Below are 23,576 nucleotides of genomic sequence, written 5' to 3'. Positions count from 1 at the left end.
ATATCTGGAATGAGATCCAAACGTCCCTTATTTCTAAATTATTCGCAGCTGGTCGTTTGACAGTTGCCGCCTTTGGGTCAGATCCATCTGGACCGTCTATGGATAGGTGGCTTGAGAAACTTTGGGAGATTTGGGGTTTGAAGAAAATTGTGCCCAGTCTTTTTTTCTGTAGTTCGCAACATAGTGCACAACGAAGCAGTTCCGAAGAAATGCGGAATCCTGCCTCTGATTATTTGGCACTCAGAGGGATCCTAGCACAGAGAAAAGACGATGGACTTTGGCTTTCTATTTGATTGTCTGAAGCTAGTATGTTCTTTTACATTCTCCAGGGGTCTAATTGTGTTTATATTTCTGTACTTTTCTATGTTATCAAAAAATTTGGGGGGGCGGGGAATAGGTTTAGCAAGAGTAATCACTTTTGTATACAGTTGTGTTTCAGGTTAATAGAGTAGTCCAGTGGTTCCCAACTTTTTTGATACGGTAGTCCAAATTTACTTTGTATGGTGACCGACCCAGGGCTGTCTTGAGAGACTGAGAAGTTGAATTGACACACAGTTGAATTCTAAAGGTGACGCACTTTTCGTAAGATGGTTTTGAACTGCTGCTATACAGACAGTATTCCTGGCCAATGGGATTCTGACTTTCACTTTAGGAGACCGTAGAAAGAAGAGTCTTAGATTTGAAAAATACCCTGATTGCACCTGAAATGCCTGTATTGGAGGGGTTGCTCTCTTGGCGAAACATGATGTTCCTCCACCCCTCCATGTCATGAATACTAAGCTTCTGATTGGCCATTGGAGATTTGATTGGCTGTGCAAATTTTAAAAAATGATTCTTTGGTAGCAGTTGGACCTTCACTATGTGAATGAAAGTAAGGCCTCCAAGGTGCATTTCTGGAGTGGTGCGATGACATCATTCCCAGCAGTGCCCCAGGAGCACTCCCGCACTTTGCAGCAGGCTGATTTGGCCCCCACCCGCTGTGAGGCGTTAGAGTACTCCTGGGCCCTGCATGAGGATGTCACTTCCTGGAAGTGACATCATAGCATTTCCCTGGGAGAGTGGTTGTGTGAAGACAGCAACAAAGGTGACTTGCTCTTTTCTACTGCTACAGAGAGACTAACACAGCTACCCATCGTGATCTATCTCCATTCTAGAATGTTATATTGAAATCCATGTGGGAAAAGCAATGCATTCCATGGCAAACCAGAGCCCCTGGGGATGGGCGGTATATAAATTGAATAAATAAATAAATAAAAAACTAACTTGAAAACATGGTTCTGCCTAATTGCTTACCTGGTAGATGGCTTTGCACAGGCTATTCAGAAAAACAGTTACGTGAAGCATAACTGCAAGCTCTTACCTACCCACCTAACTGAAAATAATATATCTACCTAACTCGAAAACCTACCTATCCACCTAACTCAAAATAAGCAAGCAATATATCAACAAAATACAAAGAAAATCCTATCTATACTATTTCAATTCACCTATTAATTAACTCTTAGCCATTAACCTACTTCAATTAACCTATTAATTAACTCTTAGGAGAAACAAACGATACATATAACAAGCAGATATGGTATGAATATGGTATACCTAAACCTGACTAACTAATGAAAATTTCAGCTAACTAATGAAAATTAACTAATTAAAATTAATTAAAAACTAACTAATGAAAATTTCAACTAGCTCAAGCAATAAATAACAATTTCAGCACACTCAGCCTCCAACATCCACCACCCCTCTCCTAGATCACCCACTGGCAGTTAGAGAGAAGACGTTGGCAAGGGCAACCCGTTTGATGACAACATTCTTAAGTAAGCAGCATGCCGACCTCATAGAGAGAAGGCGGAGCAAAAGGCGGAGCTGATGTGGTGAGGGGGATTAGAGGATCTGAGCACAAGCGGCCTCTGACCATAGGCTGGGAGCACATGGAAGAAATCCAGAGATCTTGTTAGGAACCGTTGGTCTGGGAAATAAGAGTGCAGAGTCCCCCTGAGGAATTAGAAGAGTCGGTGTGCTGCTATTTAACATGAAAAATGGACTCTGGTGGACACATTCTCGTCGTGCGGTGAACCACAAAATTCGTGAAAAGGCATTCAAGAACATTCACCAACTTCACAAAGCACCATTGATGTTACTACTTAAATCTTGCTGACTTTTGTAGAAGGGTTTTTAAACCGTGTAACCCAGACCTCAGGAACCCACGTCCATTTTTCTGATCAGTTATCAGCCAACAGAAACTGGCAATTCACAGGGTTTGTTTAAGCCACTTATATGCCCCCTTTCCACTTCCTGAACCATACATTTTTTTAAAAAAGAGTTTGTTTTAAAAATTAAGATGATCCTCATACAAAATAGAATTAAAATATGACATTAGTTACAGAGCTACACATAAAGGTTTCTTAGGGCTCATTTCGAGGGGGAACGCACAGGAACACAGTTCTGGCAGTTCCCTAAAGAGATCACATGACAGGTGGCCTCGCCCACCTGACTCTCGGCCATTTTGGGCCTGCTTCGGCCAGGATTGGGGCCAAAATGGCCCGGATAGAGCCTCTGACAGGTGGTGGATCACTCTCCCGCTCAGCAGCAGCCTGATCCTGACCATTTTGGGCCACTTTTCAGCCATTTTCAGCCCCCTTTTGCCATTTTGGGCCCAATTTTGGCCCTGAATGGCCATGATTGGGTCCAAAACAGCCAGTATAGGTGATGTCAGGTGTGTGGCATATGCAAATCAGTTATGCTAATGACACTGCCGGTGATGTCAAGGGGCGTGACATATGCTAATGAGTTATGCTAATGAGTTCCTCCAGCTCTTTTTCTACGAAATGACCCCTGAAACCAGTCTATAGGGCACTGCCGGCTCTTCCCCTTGGAGGCATCAGGGCCCCGGACCCGTGACACACACACCCCTCAGTGCCTTGTGGTGGAACAGGTGCTGGCTCTCAGTCCCTCAGTCTTCTGAAGGCCCCTCCCTAGCACTACATCCCATCAAACTTCACGGGGAACATTTTTTTCTCTTTAAGACAGATTAACTGCTAGCAGCACTCATTTCACCCTTGGTAACCATTTTGTTACACCTCCCCGTCTTCAGATTGGACGCGGAGGACCAGGGCCGGCGCGCCCATGGAGGCCAGGTAGGCGGTGGCCTCGGGCGCGCGGGCACTGGAGGGGCGCTGGAAGGGGTGTTGGGGGGTGGAGACGCGCGCAGCGAAGCTGGCATGACTTGGCTGCAGCTACTGCTGCAGCCAGTCAGCCAGCCCCTTGCTGCCACGACCGCTGCCACACACCCCAGACGGGCGCAGCCTCTGTGCGCCGCTTGAGCCCCGCTGCCGCCGCCACACTTCCCAGCCGGGCGCAGCCTCCACGCACCGCCCCAGCAGCGGCTCGCAGCTTCTGCTCCCGGCTGGGGCGTGTGGGGGCGGCGGCGGTGGAAGCACGGGGCTGGCTGGCTCCGTTGCGTGCTCCTCCGCCCCAGCCGGGCGCAGAAGCCGTGAGCTGCTGCTGGGGTGGCGCACGGAGCAGCCTCCGTGCGCCGCCCCAGCCCCGGCTCACAGCTTCTGCGCTCGGCTGGGGCATGTGGCGGCGGCAGCACGGGGCTGGCTGGCTGGCTGCAGCTACTGCTGCAGCCAGCCACCCCAGCTCTGCTGTGCACTCCTCCGCCCCAGCTGGGCGTAGAAGCCGTGAGCTCCTGCTGGGGCGGCGTACGGAGCAGCCTCCGCGCGCCGCTCCAGCAGCAGCTCGCAGCTTCTGCGCTCGGCGGTCCTCCACACGCCGCCCAGCCCCCCTGCGGCGCGTGATGACGTCTGCAATGACGTCATCACGCAGTCCGTGGCGCGCCCGCGCGCACACGCCGCCGCGGGCGCCAAAACCTCTGGCACCGGCCCTGCGGAGGACCCCTCTTCCATAGAAGGGGGGACTGGAGCTGAATCTCCCCAAAAGAGGGTATCGTGTCTGCCAACTCATTAACCGGTGTGTCAACATCAAAACCAACATATAACCTACGGAACCTAACAATATCGTTCCTCAAGAGGATATAATCTCTTCAGCCTCTGTCATCCTTCCTGGATAGGGAGTCAGCCACTACGTTGTCCTGCCCTGGGATGTGTTCCACCTTCATGTCAAATTCCTGGGTTTTCCAGGACCAATGTTGTAGCTTTCAGTTGGTGTTCTTCATCGTTTGTAGCCACTGGAGAGAAGAGTGAACTCTCCTGGATCTCCTAAAGTGCCTGTAAATTGTTCCCTGCTGACTCCTTCTACTAGGTCATCATCTTGTGGCGCCTGTATGAGCCTTTCTCCTCCTACTATCTCATCACCTAGTGCTTCAGGGGGGTCCAGTGGGAGACCTTCTGTTTCTGATGCCTCACCTTCCTCCCCCTGGAGCTGGTTACAGCTGTCCCCTTTTTCTGGATCACGGATGGGTTGGACCCTCCCCTCTAAGGTTACCTGGCCTGTGCCTTCAGGCTTCCCCTCAGGGTTAACCGACTCACTTTCCCCATGGGTCTCTTTGCTCCCCAGAACTGGGGCCAGCTGTTTTTCACCTTTTAAGGTCTGGCTGCGGGTCACTACGTTTATGGGAAATTGGCCTGTCAGAAGGTCCCTGCCTAGCAGTACTGGGTAAGGTTGGTCTGTCTTCACCCCCATCTCCATGAGGTAAATCTTTTCCCTCCATTCCAGGGGCACCCTTACCACTGGTACCGTCTGAGATCCTCCACAAGCCCCCACAATCTTAAAAACCTTGTTTGGTAGTACATCAGCATCAGATACAAGGTCAGACCTTACAAGTGAGATGGATGAACCCATATCAGCATACCTTAGAACCAATTGGTCTTTAACCCTCATTAGTTCTACAAAATCAGCCCAATCATCAAGGGCCTTCATTGTGGCAAAGAGGCATTCATGTTAGATTAATGCCACCTTCCCTTCTTTCAAACAGATGCTGTTTGCAATTTAGGGCAAGTAAATTTTATACGCCCTGGGTCCCCACAATGATAACACGTTCGACTAGGGGGTTTGTTTCTCATGGGTATCTCTGGGGTTTTCTTAGGGCCCGCTGGGGTAAGAACTTCCTTTCTCCAATGAGGAGGGCTTGGTTTTCCACCCCTCAGGCCCCTCCCCCGTGCCACATTTTCCCACTCCACCCCTTCTCGGTTGGCTACCAGCTTGTCTGCTAGGTCAGTGGCCTCAGTAAGGGTTTTGGGCTCCTTGTCCTTGATCAGGCATTGTAACTCCCTAGGCATCTTGGAGTACAACTGATCAAGGAGCATCAGTTGGGACATCCCCTTCATATCATTTACCTTTGCTTCAGTTAGCTACCTTTCCCACCTTTCTCCCAGTTTAGTACCATACTTCATATAAGATTTACACTGCAGTGGGCTTAAGACCCTAAACTGTTTGCGAAAATGGTTGGGTCCTAACTGGAACCATTTAAACAAAGCCAACTTGAAATCTTTGAAGGAGATTCCTCCATCCTGGCTAGGCATGCTATGGTACACTGCAGCCAACTCCCCTGTCAAGATGCTGCAGAGATAGGCCATGAAGTCTGTTTCTGCCAGACCCCACTGAGTTGCCGCCTTTTCGAAGTTGGACAAATAGACTGATGGGTCTTCCCCCTCTTTGTAGGGGACAAAATCCTTGGGAGTGACTCTGATCTTGTTGCTCTGACCCACTTGAAGGCGTGACATCTCCAGTTCATATCTACGCTGCTCCTCCTGTGCCAGAAGATGCCACTTCTCCATCTCCATCTCGGCTTTCTTCATCTCCATCTCTCGTTCCTGTCTGCGAGCTTCTGCCTGTCGCTCGATCTGTAGCAGGCGTATTCTTTCCAATTCTACTGCCTCGGAGGAGCTGGACTTCTCAGAGGCAGCAGCTTTATGATGAGATGTCAAATGGTATTTCAGTTCATCCACTGTCATGTCTCCTGGATCAGTGCCTTGGACTCTACACTCCTCCTGCAATTCATGCTTTTTCAAAGCAGAAAGTCTAGCAAGGATTTCTTTTTCCATGCTACCTAGCAAAACTGTCCCTACTCCGTAGCCCGAAAAAGAAACAGAAAGCCCTTTTTGGTCTGTTCAGTTTGTTTGTGCCTGCTAGGTGCTCGGGGGGGGGGGGTAGGTCTACCCCCCACTATTTGGTGCTCTGGCGTTCGATCCCCACCACTGCCACCACGTGTGGTGGAACGGGCGCTGGCTCTCAGTCCAGGCAACTGAGCCGCTGTCAATGGCCTGCTAGCCCAGCTATCCGCCTCCCACCGTCCCTGGTGGGTGTGGCTCACACTCTTCGTTGCTGCCACCTCTCACTGAATTGTACGCTGCCTGACTGAGGGGCAGTGAGACCCCTCTGGCTGAATTTCCCTACTGGGAAGTGAATTCCCCAATCTTTGGGTGGGCCCTGGCGAATTGGCAACTCACCAAGGCCTGGCCTGATCAGTTCTCCTGGGCTCCCTCCCTTCCTGTAGCGTGCCAAGTGGGGGAGCTTACATAGTCAGAGCACCACAAGGTCCTTTATATTCCAAAAAAGTATAATTTAATAACTATATATAGAGCACTATATGCAAAGCAGGTAAAGGCACAACTCATAGGGGTAGACCCCCCCCCCCCCGTTCAGAACTCATAGGGCAGAAAATCAAACTGAAGAGAACCGCCGTCTGCTTTCCCTACCACACTGTTCCCTACTCTGCCTTAAGGGGCTGGTGGTGGTCTGAGGGAAGGTTCCCCCTTTCTTTCCTTTCTGCTGCCTCCCAGGCCCTCCACATTTAGGGCCTAGGCACCCGGGTGTCACCCAGCAGCAGGAGCCTCTCCTTCTTCAACCAAGAAGGCGACTCTCCTTTTCCTCAGGATTGGCTGAGTATTTCTCTATTCAGGCTCCACCCCTTATTTTTCCCGCACTTTCTTGGCCCGGGGCAGCTGGGAGTTGTAGTCCAAGAAGAAGGGTGTCCCACACCAAGACTCCTGCAGGCCCCTCCCTGGCCCCACAGCCCATCAACCCTCAGGGGGAACATTTTTTTCTTTTCTCTTTAAGACAGATTAACTGCTAGCAGCACTCATTTCATCCTTGGTAACCATTTCCTTACAGCCTCACGCTGGCAGGAGAGAAATAGGGGTGGCATGCCAGCAAGTGACATCACATCTAACAGCAGAAACTGGATATGATGTTATTATATGAGAGCAATGCTTTAGATTTTACCTCAGATTCTTCCCAGGGGGTGACCATCTACAGCATATACCACCAACATGATTTCAATACCTTAACACTTTCTGTTAGAGACAGAAGGGTTCTCTTTTACCCCCTCCATACCGCCCCCCCCCCTGAGAAGCTCCTGTTTGTGGGGCTACAGACCACCAGGACTACATTTCCCAGCGTGCTGTATAAATCCTCTCTGAAAGGAGAATTTGACCAAGGGAGCTCTGACTCGAAAGCTCAAGACCAAGGCCGTTTCCACATGTCTTACCTTCCTGAGGAACATCACGCGGAAGACGTGGAAGACAGCGTCTTCTTGCACAAAATGGTGCAAAACTCCCGGATAACTGCATCTTCCTGGCACGATTTCATGTGAGAAGACGCTGTCTTCCGGGTCTTTCTTGCGATTTTCCTCAAGCAGGTAAGACGTGTGGAAATAGCCCAGTAGTACCTTGAAGACCAACTAAACAGATTCAGCAGTGTTTCTGCTCCACAACCATTTCCTCCCCGCCCCCCAATGTGTAAGTAAGGGTTTACCCCTTTCCCTCATACGGTGTAATCCGCCTTGAGTCTCAGTGAGAAAGGCGGACGATGAATGACATAAATAAATAAATACATTTTATTCTATGAGAATAGTGAATGGAAAACAAGAAGAAATGGAAGAAGGAAGGAGAGAATTCACAGCTCTTCTTCTTCTTGGCACGGCAGCAGGGGACTGAAGGCCAGGCGTTTGGGCTGGAGAGAGGACCAAAAGAGGTTCTTGTTGCTCCAGGGCAACCAGGGTTAACCAGGGCAACCTCTACCTGGCCAAGGAATCGGTTTCGGGTCGAGGAGGCTTTATGCCACACAGAGATGTTCAGTCTGGTTTTCTGCAGCTGTGCCTTCCCCACTGGAAACTGCAGGAGTTCCTCAAAGACGGGGTCCAGAGTGGCTTTCTGAACAGGGGTCCTCTTTTGCCTGTGGCGCCGAGGGAGGAGAGACACCTTGACGTGGGGGTTGGAACTCCCCAACTTGGCATCGGCCGCCCTCAATCCACAGCATCGGTCAATGAGGACCCAGAGCTTGTGCGGGCGCTCCGCATACATGACTCCGAACTTCAGGAGCCCCTGGATGTCTGGACACTCCACAGGGGTGGGGGGAAAGCAGCTGGTGGGCCTGCTCAGCAGAGCGTCAGCCGTCTGGGAGTCAAAGCGTGCTTCCTGTCCTGGGGGGGGGGGTGCCTGGCCCTCTGCCAGCGCTGCTTCAAGGGTGGCCTGAGCAGAGGGAACCGCCTCACTGGAGGTGTTCTCAGCCCCTTCCTGTATGGCACAAAACACAAGGGTGGCCTCCTCCACAGCACAACGAAACAGTTACGAAGAAATTTGGAATCCTGTCTCTTATTATTTGGCACTCAGAGGGATCCTAGCACAGAGAAAAGACAATAGACTTTGGCTTTCTCTTTGATTGTTCTTATGTCTGAAACTAGTATGTTCTCCAGGGGTCTAATTGTGTTTATATTTCTGTACTTTTCTATGTTATCAATAAATGGGGGGGGGGGGAGAAATAGGTTTAGCAAGAATAATTGCTTTTGTATATAGTTGTGTTTCAGGTTAATAGAATAGTCCAGTGGTTCCCAACTTTTTTGATATGGTAGTCCAAATTTACTTTGTATGGTGACTGACCCAGGGCTGTCTCGAGAGCCTATCTCACGCAGTGGCCAGCCGGTCACTCTGGAGGCCAGAGAACAAGGCAGAGAGGTTGAGGCTTTCCCCAGTGTTGTCTCTTTGCACAGCTGTTCAGAACTTTGCTGCCTCTGCACATAGATGCTCCCTTTAGTAAGCATAACTAGTAGACACCAATAGTAGCATCTCCATGAATCTATGAATCTCCCTGTAAAGTCATCTATTCCTATGGTCATCACTACATCTTCTGGCCGTGAATTCCATAGTTTAATTACTGGTTGAGTGAAGAAGTACTTCCCTTAGTCTGCCCTGAATTTATGTTAAATAAATTAGTGTAAGTAGAAATCAAGGATGGGGGAAACCCTCTGTCAGCCCTTGGGATGTTTTCTTAAAGCTTCTCTGGCTGCTGTTCCCAGTGTCCACTGCTGGGGGCATGAGAGAGAGAGAGAGAGAGAGAGAGAGAGAGAGAGAGAGAGAGAGAGAACAGAAAGCAGAGTGACGCTGGGCCACTCATCTGTTGGAAATCAGCCCTTCTCCTGGGGAAAAAAGCTTCCTGTAACTTCCAGAACAAGCTCTGCAGATAGTGAAGAAACCAAAAGACGCCGCTGGACTGGGAGAGTCAGGCAGAGTTCCTGAGACCCCCTTCCCCTGCGCAGGAGCACCAAACTCTCTGTGTCTGGTGAGTCTCCCCCTGCCCCACTTTCCGCTTTGGGACTTGTTCTCTGCATGGGCTAAATCAACACGACAAGCAACGCAGCAGGATCCGGAGTTCATGGCTCTTCACAGAGTGACATCACTCAAGACCCTCCCAAGGCACTTCCAGTGGGGCTGGGGGGTTGCAGGAAAGAGGCCAGAAGAGCAAACGGGGTCCAGCCTAGTCATCTCACGAGCTTCTTGCTGGCTTCTGTTCCCCCATTGCCCCAGTGTCCCTGGGCAGAGGGCCAGGAAGCAGCTGCCCTCCCCTGGACCACTTGGGGCCATGAGATCAAATCGAGGTGGGAGTGCCTGGTCTGGTTGAGTCAAGACATTTCTTGCACTGGATGCTGGAGGGGATTTCATATGAACTTGTATTTTTTAAAATTATTATTTATTAGATTAAATGGGCTCAGGGTGGATCACAACATACAGATAAAAACACATTGATAAAACAGTATAATGATAAAAGCCAGATTTAGGGGCATAAAAACAAACTCTGTACCATGTTCCTAATATCCCGGGGAGGGATTCACTTCACCCTTCCCCGTCAAGAGGGGTGGGGACGTGAGTTGGTGTGAGATTAGCCACTGTTCCTACATGGGGCAGATGACTCAATATAGCCCCCCACTAATAGGGGACAGGCAGGGAGGCCAATCGGTGGATGAGTACTGGCCTCCACCAAATGCCTGCCGGAACATCTCTGTCTTACAGGCCCGCCGGAAGGACACAAGGTCTTGGCGGGCCTGAGTATCCTCCGACAGAGAGTTCCACCAGGTTGGGGCCAGGACTGAAAACGCCCTGGCCCTGGTTCAGGCCAGTTGAGCCTCCCTAGGGCCAGGGACCACCAGTAGATGTTTTCCTGCTGATCTAAGCACTCTCCAGGGTAGAGGCGGTCCCTCAGGTATGCCAGTCCCAGGGCATTTAGGGCTTTATAAGTTAAGACCAAAACCTTGAACCTTGTCTGGAACTCCACAGGGAGCCAGTGCAGCTGCTGCAAGGTTGGAGTCAGATGTGCCCTGTATGGTGTACCTGCCAGGACACCTACAGCAGCATTCTGGACCTGCTGCAACTTCCAGGTCAGACCCAAGGGAAGCCCTGCGTAGAGCGAGTTACAGTAGTCTAATCTGGAGGTGACCGTTGCATGGATCACCTTAGTTAGGTCATGGGTTGAAAGGTGGGGGCAAGTTGCCTGGCCTGCCGAACGTGAAAAAAGGCAGACTGGGCAACTGCCATGACCTGGGCCTCCATTGATGAGGAGGAGTCCAGTGTCATAGCAAGACTTGTAACCACCGGTACGGGCACAAGTGGCACCCCATCGAACGCTGGGAGCTGGATCCCCCATCCACTGCACCATGGCCCAAGTACGAGACCTCCGTCTTCGTAGGGTTTAACTTCAGTCTGCTCTGCTGCACCCACCCAGACACAGCCTCCAGGGCTCTATTTAGGGCACATGGGGTGGAGCCAGGCAGCCGTCCATCAGCAGATACAACTGGGAGTCAGCTGCATATTAGTGGCAACCCAGTCCGAAACTCCATACCAGCTGGGCGAGGGGGTGCATATAAAGATCAAATAACAGAAGCACCTGAGGCTTTCTGCTGTCACGACTTCTTTTTTGTCCATCTTTTTGTCAAAAGAATGAGAAAACCAACGTGATGGAAGCAGGGCCAGAGGGATGTGATGGCCAGAATCTCTGAACAACTAAAGGCAAAGCAGGCAAAACTTTAACGAAGGGTGGAAGATTGACTTAGAGGGTAGAGAGAAAATTAGAAAACATCCCAAAACAGCCCTGTCCAAATGGAGAGGTTAAAGAAAACGGGACAGTTCTGAAATTCCTGCCACGTGGTTTTCTGCCTTTCCCTGTATGTTCCCTGGTCATGGCTGCATTCTGGTTGAAAGCATAGCTGAGAATTTTTACGCGTGTTGGGGCTTCAAGATTCTTTCAGACGGAGTTGTAAGCAGTGCAAAAATCTCGCTCCCTGGTGTTGGATATGCCGTGGCTCCTGATGCTGACGCTGCTCCTGCCTACGTGTTCTGCTTCATACAAAGGCCCCACTGGGCTCAGCAAAGAGGAAGGTATGAGAAGGGAAATGGAGATCCGCTCCGTTCTCGGTGGGAGAGGCTGGCATTGCTTCAGGATTCCAAACTTATACTCAAGTTTGCTGAACCACCAAGTACATCAACCCAAGGGCTGAAGCAGCAGCTTGCTTCCTGGGCGGCTTGTGCCACAGTCTGCAGTGCTGTCAGGACTGTGTGAATGTTGGTGCAATCGCCAGAACAACACCAGTTCCAGTGATCTCGTTTCCTGTGCCCAGTCTTATGAAAATGGCATTGCCAGAATTGGTGCTGCTCTCGGGAATGCACCAACCTTCACACACAATTTTCATGCTTATGCATTTCAGTACACAGTAATGTTACCCAGTTAACTGTAGTGCACGCTAAACAAGACCACTCAGTCTCCATGGGTTTGTTCAGAATGCGCTAGAGTTAATGGGATTGTGCAATGAAAGACATGCGTGTTTTCCACACCGGGGCAGGCTTGTGTAGTTTCCCCGTTGCTGCTGTCGCTGCTCATGCAGTGTGGGGGGCAGGGCATCCACGCAGCAGTTTTCCCTGGTAGTTTTTTTTTAATTGGCAATTTAATAGCTTTATCTTCTACTAAAATATGCATCCGGTTGGCTGAGTCCATTTTTTTTAAAAAAGAAATTTTCTAGCCCATCTTTTGGGGGGATTTGCGGGGGTGGGGTTCATATATTTTGGCAAGGAATGGGGCTAGAGACTTACTTTTTTTTAAATATAGAATTTAGGAGAACTGATGCTTGTTTTGTTATAATAGTACATTGATAGAACATTATTAAATTGCCAATTTTAAAAACTCCTTCTGCGGTAGAGAGAGGAAACAGTTACTGCAGGAGAAACGGCTGCTCTGTAGGCGAGACCAGGAAAATCCAAACTTTCCCACCCGCATGGCAGCCACCCAGGCTTTGGAGTGACCTTTCCGAAAACTTCAGAGCAAAGCAGCTTTGAAAAGCAGTGGGGAAAGCCAGGAAAACCCCAGGAGGAGCAGGCAGGACTCCTTGCAGATTGAAAAGGGGGCAGGGAGGGTTGAGTCAAGGCAAAACGAAAGCTGACCAGAAGAGTCCCTTTTTGACTCAGACCGGAACGCAAGACAGACCCTCCAGCTGTTATCCCATCAGCTCTTCTGGCTGAGTGCTGGGGGGGCAGGGGGGGCCTTCCTTGCTCTTCTGCTCTGCTGCCCTTGAATTCCCGTGCTTTGGCTAGCCCATGCGGGTGCCAGCTAGGCAGTGGCTCTGCTCAGACATCACGCCGCTACAGTGGCACCTGCGTGGCACGGATTCCGTTTCCCTTTCAAGGGCCTCCATAGCGGCAACGGAGCGCCCACAGTGGGCCACCCTCCCCTGTCTCCAGCAGGCTTTTTGCCAAGGCTCTGAAAAACCTGGGGTAGGTAAATCTCTATAGCGTTTTAACACAAGAACGAAATAGCGACTAGAGATACATTTTTTAAGTGGCAAAAGGCTCACCAGGGGAGAAGCCCAAGGGGAAATGGTGCCAAAATGTAGGCAGGGAGTGGCCCCTTCTCATCTGAACTCTCCACATACTCATATTTGGTGTGACCTTTTGGAAAAGATCGTACCAAAACAGCTTTGGGGAAACTCCGGAAGCAGACACCTGAAGCTGCCTTAGACTGAACCAGTCTTGCCTATGTCTGGCAGCGACGCTCCAGGGTCTCCAGCGGAGGTCTGTCACATCCCCAAGAGCCTGGAGGTGCAGGGCTTGAACCCGGGACCTTCTGTATGCCGAGCAGAGGTTCCGCCACTGAGCCACAGCCCCACCCCAACAACAAGACACAGACAATTCCCCAAGTTCCATAAGGGGAAGTTTTCTGTGGCTTTGCAGAGTGGACTGTTAATATTCTCATAGTAATGCGATGAGTGTCTAAATATTCCAAATGACAGAGAGGAGGGAGGACCACCCCAGGTAGACGGGAGAACTGGACTGGGGGGGTCAGTGTTCCGGGGCTCTGGGATTTGTTTCCACCATGAGAATTGGATGGGTCTGGGAACCCTGCAAACATGTGTATTGCACACATATTGTGCTGCCATTAGTATGCATTACGGTTGTATGCAAGATGTAGCAACAGTTCTTCTCTGACCCAAAACCCATTTGGCACTAACCCCCAACATGCACAGTCACGTGACTACCAGACATTCTCACGTGCCTTTCATGTTAAATGCAAGTCGGATTCCTTCCTACCCAAGGACTTTTTAAAAAATGCATCGAACGTAACCAAAAACCAATCATCTTGGGTGTATTGTCGAAGGCTTTCATGGCCGGAGAACGATGGTTGTTGTGGGTTTTCTGGGCTGTATTGCCGTGGTCTTGGCATTGTAGTTCCTGACGTTTCGCCAGCAGCTGTGGCTGGCATCTTCAGAGGTGTAGCACCAAAAGACAGAGATCTCTCAGTGTCACAGTGTGGAAAAGATGTTGGCAGGTCATTCTTATCTACTCGGGTGGGGTTGAGCTGAGTCCTCCTGTAAGAGTTTCCCAGGGTGTGGAATGCTAATGGTGGGAGGCTTCACTGTATCCTGAGGAGGTTCTTTTGCATATAGATTGGTGCTTGATGTGCTAATCTTCTCTGCAGGGCTATTGTCGGGTGTAGACTTGAGTATTTTACCTTTTAGAATTCCTTTCTGACTGAACGTATCGGGCAAACAGTGCTGTTGCTAACAATATTGCTAACAATGCTATTGTAGAAAATACTGTTATTTTCTGAGAGAAAGCTCTGAATTCTTGCTTTCAGTTCTCAATGCAACTAAACACGGTTTCTCAAAGTTACTAAGCTATTCTGAACTGCTGGTATTAGGTCCATCAGCATACAACTAATTGTTATTATAGGTGAGCTTGCCTGTGGTATCAACACCAATGGCCTGCGGAAACCCAAATAAAAGCTGTTGTGGTTCGTAGGGGGCATGGAGCCGTGATCTTCCACGCAGTGGTGAGCTGCACAGTCTCACCTGCTAGGCTTTCCACCTCTCTGCTGGGGAAATCCTGGAGGTTTGGGGGTGGAGCCATAACGCCATAGAGCCCTCCCTCCATTTCTTCCAAGGGAACTGATCCCTGCAGTCTGGAGGCTTCCAGGCCCCGCCGGGTGGTTGGCAACCCTGTGGGTCGTGAACCCTTCTACAGTCACCGTTGTGCTTTACTGCCTTCGCTGGAAGGGCCTGCTGCTAAGGTGAGCGCCCAGAGGCCCAGAGCAGCATACCCTTGCCGTCCTTTGCACGCACGCACACACACACACACACACACACACACACACACACACACACACACACTGAGAGAAGCAGCGGGAGGGCTGTGCGAGGTCATTCAGGGGGGAGACCTTCCTCCAGGGCTCCGACTCGGCTTCTTCCTTATTACCTCCTGGTGCTCAGCGGGTGTTTCCCTTCCCAGCAGCTGCTGTCCGTAGCCCTGATGTTGGTGCAGCCGGTAACTGTGGCTTCTTCACTTCCTGTCATCTGATTGCAGCTCGGGATGGAGGTCCTGGTTTAGAAGAAAGACGGGTTACCAATATGGCACATAAAGGATCGTTTTTGACACTATACAGATGGGTCATACACTAACCATTTCCCTATTTCTGGGGGCGGGGGGAGTGGTATAGGAGATCTCCTGGACCGGCAATATGCTGCTCTAGGGCTTGCCGAAGTGGTCTTGCAGTGCCCCATCCCAGAAGGTGTATCCATGGTGGAGTGGCAAAAGAATGGCATAGCAGGGCCCATTTTGAAAGCATCAGTGCAAGAAGATGGCAAACTGGCCCTGTGGAACACCAGCCTGTCTCAGGAGGGAGAATACAGTTGCCACGATCCCGCGACGGGGCAGGCGCTGCACAGAGTTCATCTGAAGCTGGGCTGTGAGTAGAAAGCTGTTATGGGTGCATTTTGTCTCACGTCTCCATCTCTTGCATCTCTCTGAGCAGCGCATTTCTGATCCTGCCCTTCCTCCAAGGCACTCATGGCCGTGTACACAGTGCTGTAGGTTTACCAGGTTGCTCTGCCACTGCAGGCCACCGCCCCGCCCACCGACTCTCCTATGCTCATCCTCGCTCTCCCAGCAAGAGGACACGAGACAGGCTGATATTGCAGTATCACTTCTGGTGGCGGCATCCCTGACACTCCCCAGTTTCTTTGGTCATCATCATAGAGATTGGGGGCGTTCCTAGAGCAGTGGGCGGGGGGAGGCTGTCACTTCTGGGGGATCGCCTGGAAGTGACGTTATTTATTTATGTATTTATTTACAAAATTTACACAAACAGCCAACAAATGGCGACTAACAAATTAAAGCATAGATAATAAAATCACATTTTAAAACTATTAAAAACATCAATAAAAATTAAAAACAGAGCTAAAACGTGTACAAAGACATAAAAACAAGAAATAAAACATGGGATATGGAGGGGGGGATCGCTGAGGGAATGTCAAACAAAACACAAGTTTTCACCTGCTGTCAGAAAATGGCACAGGTAGCAAAGTGCGCAGGTGCCTCTCCCTGGGGAGAGAATTCCAGAGTTTTGGTGCCACAGCGAGGAAGGCCCTCTCCCGGGGGGCCACCAGCCCAATTTCAGAAGGGGCAACCTGCGCTCTGACATTGGGGAGTGGGCACCCTGGAGCGATCGGTGTCAGCCACCTTGGCCGTCTCCTCATTCCAGAGGTCAACTAGGTTATCGCCAAGAGCATGTCAACAGGAAAATGCCCTTGAGCCATCAGAAAGCCATTTGGATCCACCTGACTCCAGGGGTGGACCACTGAAAGAGATCCCCAGCCCCTGCTAAGTCTCTTGATATCCTTGGAAGTCTTCACCCAAGCAAACCGTGATCTGGTACCATGATCTGGAACCATCGTCAAGTCCCCCATCCTCAGATCATGTTCCTCCTGCCCCGAACAAAATGCCAGATCAAGAGTGAGCCCTCACAATACGGAGGGCCAGTTATTACTTGAGACAGGCCCATGGTTGTCATGGAGGCCATCAATTCCTGAACCACTCCTGTCAAGACAGCCTCAGCATGAATGTTGGAGTCCCCTAAGGCAACTAGCCTAGGGGTCCTCAACACTACCCTGAGACCACCCGGTCAGCTCAGGCAGGAAGCGTGGGGGTCAGTGGGCCGGGCGGTACACTAACAGAGTCCCAGAGCTGTCGTTCAGTCCCAACATTGGGCCCGCAGCCTTGAAACTGGCAAGAGTCCCAGGCTAGGGATCGAGTCACTAAAGGCTATAGCGACACCACCAGCCCACCGTCCAGACCTCTGCAGATGTCTCACTGCGTTGGGAGAGGTTAACCCCTCCCCAGCTAGGCCTCAGTGATACGTACCAGGCCAGCCTTCTCATCCAGGATTGAATGTTTTGCCTGTGACTGGCCTGGTGTTTAGCAGCTTTATTTTATCGACATCACTTTGGCTGGAGAAAGAGCCAGAACGGGCAGGAGCATGCAAATTTCTGCTCTCCCATCTCAACTCCCCTCTGTCTGGAGATCAGGGGGCGGGGCCACCAGCCACGTGACCATTTTCAAGAGGTTCCGGAACTCCGTTCCACCGCGTTCCAGCTGAAAAAAAGCCCTGGCTCTAACGCTCACCTCATTCTGCCCCCTCCCCCAAGCACAGCACTTCCACTGGCAAAGGGCCAATATAGAGCAAAAAACCCCCACTTAATATTCACTACACCAAAGTCCAGACTCCAGGCCCACCTCTCACCGGAGTCTAAATAAAACACACACACACACACACACACACAAAAGTTGTTGCCATGTCAGCCACTCTCTCCACAGAGCTCCTGAGGGTTGCCAGGGCAGGGCTGGCACCTCTGTCGGTTCTCCCTTCCTCATTTTATCCTCCCAACAGCCCTGCAAGGCAGTTGAGGCTGAGAGAGAGAGAGACTAGCCCAGTGAGTTGCTTAGCACAGTGGGGGTCTCCAGAACCCCTGAGATGCAGGCTATGGAGCGTGAGAGCTACAGGGTGGGGCCTGGAAGATCAGGGCAGCAGCCGGGGCGGGGGGGGGGGACACACCCAGTGGGGTGGGGGCCAGAAGCGAGCGCAACAAATTACACCTAACTGCTCTGGAGTGGAGGTGGTGGGCCTGAAGGCAGTGCAGACCCTGAAATGACGTTCCCCTCAGACTCTGGCTCTTCACTCTCTCCCAGGAAGGAAGACCAAACCCTGCAAATTATAGGAACGGTTAGGGAACGGGGGGAGGTTTACAAAACATGCCCCCATCCATGGGCCTCTGCCCCTCTCCTTTCTTTTTCTGCAGATCCACCAGAGAAACCTTCTGTCCAGTGCCTGTCCAGCAGCTACGCCAGCGCTGTCCGTTGCGCCTGGAAACTGGAAACAGAGACTCACTTGGACACTTGGTTCGTCACCACTTACAGGTATGAAAAGAACCAATCCTGGGTTGCTTTTGCCCTCCTAGCTTCTCCCCTCTTCTTCACTGCACCCCTTCATCTGTCTGTCAAGTGCGTTGTCAGTCCCTAGCAGTGAGGTCCCTCAAGCCCTCCACAGGTGTTCCAGTCGGAGTAGCTTTATTGAGATCCATACAGTTCAGGGTGTTCACCCGAAGGTGGCAATTGGCAGAAGTGACAATTCAAACAAAGGCATTACTAACTACAAGGAAACTTCCCACCCTTCGGGGTCCACTGACATTCTGGCACGAAACCCCCAAGAAGTTGCATAGGAACAGATTAGACTACATGAAGTTCAAAGCAAAATATCTCAGTCTCTGGGAAAAGAAACAATGTGCGCTGCTAGCAGCTCCTCTCCAAGGACACTTGCTGGTAGAAAGTACATATTTTCAACAGATAACGGAGAGTGTCTTAATTATTAGCAATTAAGACACTCTCAGAGGATCTACACAGAATACAGTATATAACTGAGATAAGGCGATGAATAGGACCACGTGAAGCAATGCAGTGATAAATAAGGTTTTAATGTTCTCTTCTTCAAAACTCAAATATAAGGCACGACAGTAAAACAAGATCAACCAGAGAGTTGTAAGAATTTCCAAACTCCCAGCAGGAGGTGGCAACGGGTTTGCCAGCATGAAAATTAAATCCCGTTTCGCACAATGTGCTTCCTCACAAGCCACGTGTAAATCAATTGTGATCACTACTTTTCTCTTTGAAACTTTTAATCCCGAATAGTTCATTTCCTGGATCTCCAGACAGGGCAATCAAAGCTCCCCTCTGTCTGGAGTTCAGGGGGCGGGGCCACCAGCCATGTGACCATTTTCAAGAGGTGCCGGAACTCCGTTCCCCCGCGTTCCCCCTAAAAAAAAGCCCTGGCTACACCCCTTCACAAGCGTTTATGAACACATCCAGAGTACCTTTCCTTTACCCTGTGCCACTGTGTGCCCTCCCCATCCTTTCTCTTACGGGAACCCGGCAGGATTCCTGCTGCTATCCCAGCACCCATTTTCTTTGGCGGCATTTTGAGAACCATGTCCAGAATTTCTTTAGATACTTTCGATGCTGCAAAACTTTATGTAACTGCTCCTCATCTACTGGATGTAAAGCAAGTTTCAATCTTCTGAAATACTCTTGAAAGAAAGAAAAATCGTAAGGAAATCGAGCAGTCCCGAAAGGGGAGTGCTGCTGTGGACCCACCATCCCTGTGCCTGCTGCCATTGACACTGGCGCTCCAGGGCCGCAAACAAAGGCAGGGGCCTTCTGCCGGCAAAGCAGAGGAGGGGCCAAGCATGGCTGTAGGTAATGACCTGCTTGCAGCAGAGGCTCCTTTGAAGGCCACAGCAACGGCTTGTGCAGTGAAGCGGCAAGAAGCCCCCTCACGTATGCAGCAGGAATGTCCCAGTGAGTCCTAGTGCAGAGAGGTGGGTTGGAAGGACAACAGGCCAGTGCAGAAACCCATGCAGTGATGTGGCAGGCAGCCTCCCAAGGTCATTCTGCTCGACGTATGTGCCAGGAACCTGCTCCTGAACCTGGTCTCTTTGCGCATCAGGCACGGCATGGATGGAGAGGAGCGTGACTGTGTGCAGCCGGGAACAGGGACCAACAGCTGCTCCATCGCTGACGTGCAACTGTTCTCCATCGTCCCCTACGTGTTGAACGTGACAGCCGTGAACCCTCTGGGAACCGCGACCAAACTTTCCCCCTTCCTTATCAGTCAGATCAGTAAGTAGGTGCAGGATCGCTGCCTCCGTCTCCCCCTCTGGCAATGGCCGAGGCCTGCTTTCCCCCTGCCTTAGAAGCATACTTGGTGTTCACAACAGAAAGGACGGCTGGAAGGGCTCATTTTGAGACCCGCCTGCTCTCCAAAGAAGCTGTCCGTTGTCCTCTGCTCTGGGCTCTGTTGGAGAAGTTTGCATTATGGGAAAGGTTTGCACTCAGTCAGGTATAAGGGGACAGTGTGTGTGTCTTAACCGTCTCCTTGTTTACCTGGAGCAGTGGTGTGATGGGGTGTCTGGGGTGAGTGCAAAGAGCTCCGTAAAAACATGGCTGCTATCCATTTCAAGTATTTGGCTGCTATCTATTTCACCCAACCCAAGTAAAAATGCAGCAGAATTACAGCCAAGGTTGATTTGAAGGGGACAATGGAGGCTGCAGGCAGTTTTCTCAGGCAATTCTGTTTCAAGGATGAACCAGGAGCCATTGATCCAGCCCCACTCAACGCAGAGACAGGGCAGAACTCCCTCCCCGACCCTCCAGGGCTTCTTCCCTCTGGTGGCTGCCTGGTGTTTGATGACCCTTTCCCTCATGGCTTTTTCTCAGTCAAGCCAGATCCTCCAGAAGACTTGAAGGTGTCTGTGATCCCGAGAGTGAGTAGGAAGCTACGTTTGGAATGGAAGCCTCCCAGCTCCTGGCTGTTTCCTGAGTACTTCCCCCTCAAGTACGTGATCCGTTACTCGAGGGACGGGATGAACAGCAGCAAAACGGTGAGAGGGGTCAGCTAGCCCAGCTCTGTAGAGAGATGCTCTCAAAGATCTCATGCTCTTCTTACATGCTTACGTTAAACCACCCAACCTTCTCCAAACCCTGGCAAAGATCCAGGGCACCACAAGGAGGAGCGGGTACCAAGGAGAGCCAGTTTGGTGTAGTGGTTAAGTGCGTGGGACTCTAATCTGGAGAGCCGGGTTTGATTCCCCACTCCTCCGCTTGAAGCCAGCCGGGTGACCTTGGGCCAGTCACGGCTCTCTCAGAGCTCTCTCAGCCCCACCCGCCTCACAGGGTGTTTTGTTGTGGGGATAAAACCACTCTGACTTAACACCCACTCAGAGCGGTGTTATCCCCACAACAAAACACCCTGTGAGGCGGGTGGGGCTGAGAGAGCTCCGCGAGAGCCGTGACTGGCCCAAGGTCACCCAGCTGGCTTCAGGATGACTTTCCTGAAGGGCGGTATATAAATCGAATGTTGTTGTTGTTGTTGTTGTTGTTATTAAGACACCAATGGGGCTTCGCTTACGCACGGCTGAGGGTGGTCCAGGAGGCAGCCGTGGGCATGGCCTGCTCCTATCATCGCCTCCTAGCTTCAGGACGCAGCCAGGCAGGTTCAAGGCAAACCACTGAGGTGCCAGCTTGCTGCTGGAGCAAGGGTTGCCAGTCTTTGGGAGGCAAAAATCTGGCAAGCAGAAGGCCCCCCCCCCTCAGCGCCCCCTCCAATGAGAAATGGGACCAAGAAGTCCATGGGGTCAAGGGACAGGCCCCATCTAGCCAGGGACTAGGGGTGCCAGGTCCCTATACCTTCCCAGTAGGAGGGGGGCCCTGTACTCACCAGGAGGCCAAAATGGGCCCCTTTGAAGTGCAGGAACATGCCCGTCACTGGCACAATGATATCACTTCAGGAAGTGACATCACCACGCCCCACCAGAAACACCGGTAGCAGGCGATAGGGGGGCAGTTTGCCACCTCCTGCCGATTGCCAGAAACGGTCAGGGAATGGAGCAAACTGCCCGGAGACTGCTCACCACCGGCAGGCAACTGGGAACCCTACCAGGGATAGAGCTGGCAGGTCAGGAGGCAAAGCCAACAGAAAAGATGAAGCCACCTAAGGGGCACAGCTGTTCCTCTCTGTCCTCCTCTGCCCTCTATTCTAACTCTCAAGTTCGAAGCCTGGAGGGAATGGGGGGCCTGAAAAGGCAGAGTGGCCAGAGTGTTTACTGAACATCCTTTTGAGGCACAGAAAACCTCCTGGGAATGAGAAATTCAAAGTCATTTACAAGCCTGGGTCTTGACGGTGCAGCACAGCAAATGCCTGTGGCTGAAACAGCACTCAGCGGTTAAAAAACAGCCATTTGCCTATTCCCTTCACAATGTGAGGAAAATCTCATCAGGCAACAGACTAGAAGAGAGGAAAACTGGCCATGCCCATGGAAAGCCACCCAGGGGGCAACCCTCGCCGGTGCTGGGCTTTCTTCTGGCCACTGGTGGCGTGGGAGAAGGCGATTGGCGGCCCAGTTTCAATCCCTGATGTCCGGTAGCAGGTGAGATGAAAGACGCTTTCCTTAAACCCTGGAGAGCTGCTGCCAGTCACAGTAGACGATGCTGACCTTGACAGATGAATAAGGCAGTTCATGAGTTTGTGTGTTCAGCACCAGGGCTGAGGGATAACATCTGTGCCACTGTTGCCTCTTTCAGACCCGGCCTTCCGAGCAAACCTCATTCGTCTTGACGGGGATCCGTCCAGGAACCACGTACCATGTCCAAGTGGCTGCAAAAGACGACCTCGATAATGGCGAATGCAGCGCCTGGAGCTCCCCAGCCTCTGGAACAGCCTGGATGCCCCCGTGATGGGATGAGAGAGCAGCTCAGGTCTCCTGGCTCTCACGTTTGTGCCTCCCCCCGCCCCCCCATAAGCATGGCCAAGACTATTCTGTGGTTCTGTCTCTGTGGGATCCACACAAAATTTGACCGGAAAAAAATCCAAGTTTCCCATAGGGAAACCTCTCTTTCCTTCTGTCTGTCAAACTAGTTTCTAGGCCCTATGGCCCCAGAGCTAAGTTTTAAAAAACGAGCAAGCAGGGCTCAACTGCCACACGTGGAACTAATAAATATAGCAGAATCTATGATGTCTTTTAAAAATAGTAACAAAATAGCTTCAGCAGCTTTGAATCAAATTCCCTGATTTTTCATTCCTGTTTTGGCAAACCTGAGCAACACCTTTGCAGAGCTCTTCATGGACCTTGTGCTGCCTGTACTTGCAGTCCATGTGCAGAGAAACACTAACAGTCCATCTCACCTCTCGACTATGTCATGCCTTGGCAAAGATCTGTCCTTAGGGTTTTGAGAGATGTTCGGTTTTGAACTGGACACTCCGGGGTTTGTGCTTGCTGTCTGGAAAATAAATTTAGAAAAGACCCGACATGCAAATAGTCAGTATTTTCTCGTTAAGAAACAGGCAGTCCTAAAGGAGCAGAGTTAGGGTGGGGGGAGCTCTGGGGCTGAAATAGAAAGGAACTGAGAAAATAAAGGCGCAAAAAAAGAAATCAAACCCACGGGCTGGGCTGTGGAGGAGCTGCTGGTGGAAGGCAATTTGCAACATTTCCATGGCTCCTCCCCCCAAGAGGGGTAAAGTGTGATGCTCCCCTTCCTCAAGCAGCAGACTGGCCTCTCCCTGTCCCTGAGTGGGTTGCAAGATGGACAGATAGCTTTTGCTCATTGTGTTTTTTCCCTTTCTCCTTCTCACTTGGGGAGTTGCTGTGCCTGTTCCTCCTCACCAGGGCTTTTTTTTGGGGAAAAGAGGTGGTGGAGCTCAGTGGGTTGCCCTCGGAGAAAATGGTCACATGGCCGGTGGCCCCGCCCCCTGATATCCGGGCAGAGGGGAGTTTAGATTGCTCTCCGCGCCACTCGGCAGTGTGAAGGGCAATCTCAACTCCCCTCTGTCTGGAGATCAGGGGGCGGGGCCACCGGCCATGTGACCATTTTCAAGAGGTTCCGGAACTCCGTTCCCCCGTGTTCCCCCTGAAAAAAAGCCCTGTGCCTCCCCCCCCCCAAAGCAGGCTGCCTCTTCTAGCTGCTATCTGAGAGAAA

General features: G+C 51.2%; 1 protein-coding gene across 1 annotated transcript; it reads left to right on the top strand.

The window, feature by feature from the left end:
* Positions 1 to 9,347: 9,347 nt before the first annotated feature.
* LOC129330717 (interleukin-27 subunit beta-like) lies at positions 9,348 to 22,908 on the top strand. The gene is made up of 7 exons (XM_054980877.1): positions 9,348 to 9,519; positions 11,470 to 11,609; positions 15,214 to 15,462; positions 17,852 to 17,969; positions 19,552 to 19,724; positions 20,322 to 20,485; positions 22,185 to 22,908. The coding sequence occupies exons 2-7, from the start codon at positions 11,525 to 11,527 to the stop codon at positions 22,335 to 22,337; spliced, it is 942 nt and encodes a 313-aa protein (XP_054836852.1). The 5' UTR covers positions 9,348 to 9,519; positions 11,470 to 11,524; the 3' UTR covers positions 22,338 to 22,908.
* Positions 22,909 to 23,576: the final 668 nt, after the last annotated feature.

The sequence above is a fragment of the Eublepharis macularius genome, chromosome 5 (genome assembly GCF_028583425.1).
Source record: "Eublepharis macularius isolate TG4126 chromosome 5, MPM_Emac_v1.0, whole genome shotgun sequence".
Lineage (NCBI taxonomy): Eukaryota > Metazoa > Chordata > Lepidosauria > Squamata > Eublepharidae > Eublepharis > Eublepharis macularius.
The sequence above is the reverse complement of the archived record's forward strand: the minus strand, read 5'-3'. Positions and strand labels throughout refer to the sequence as shown.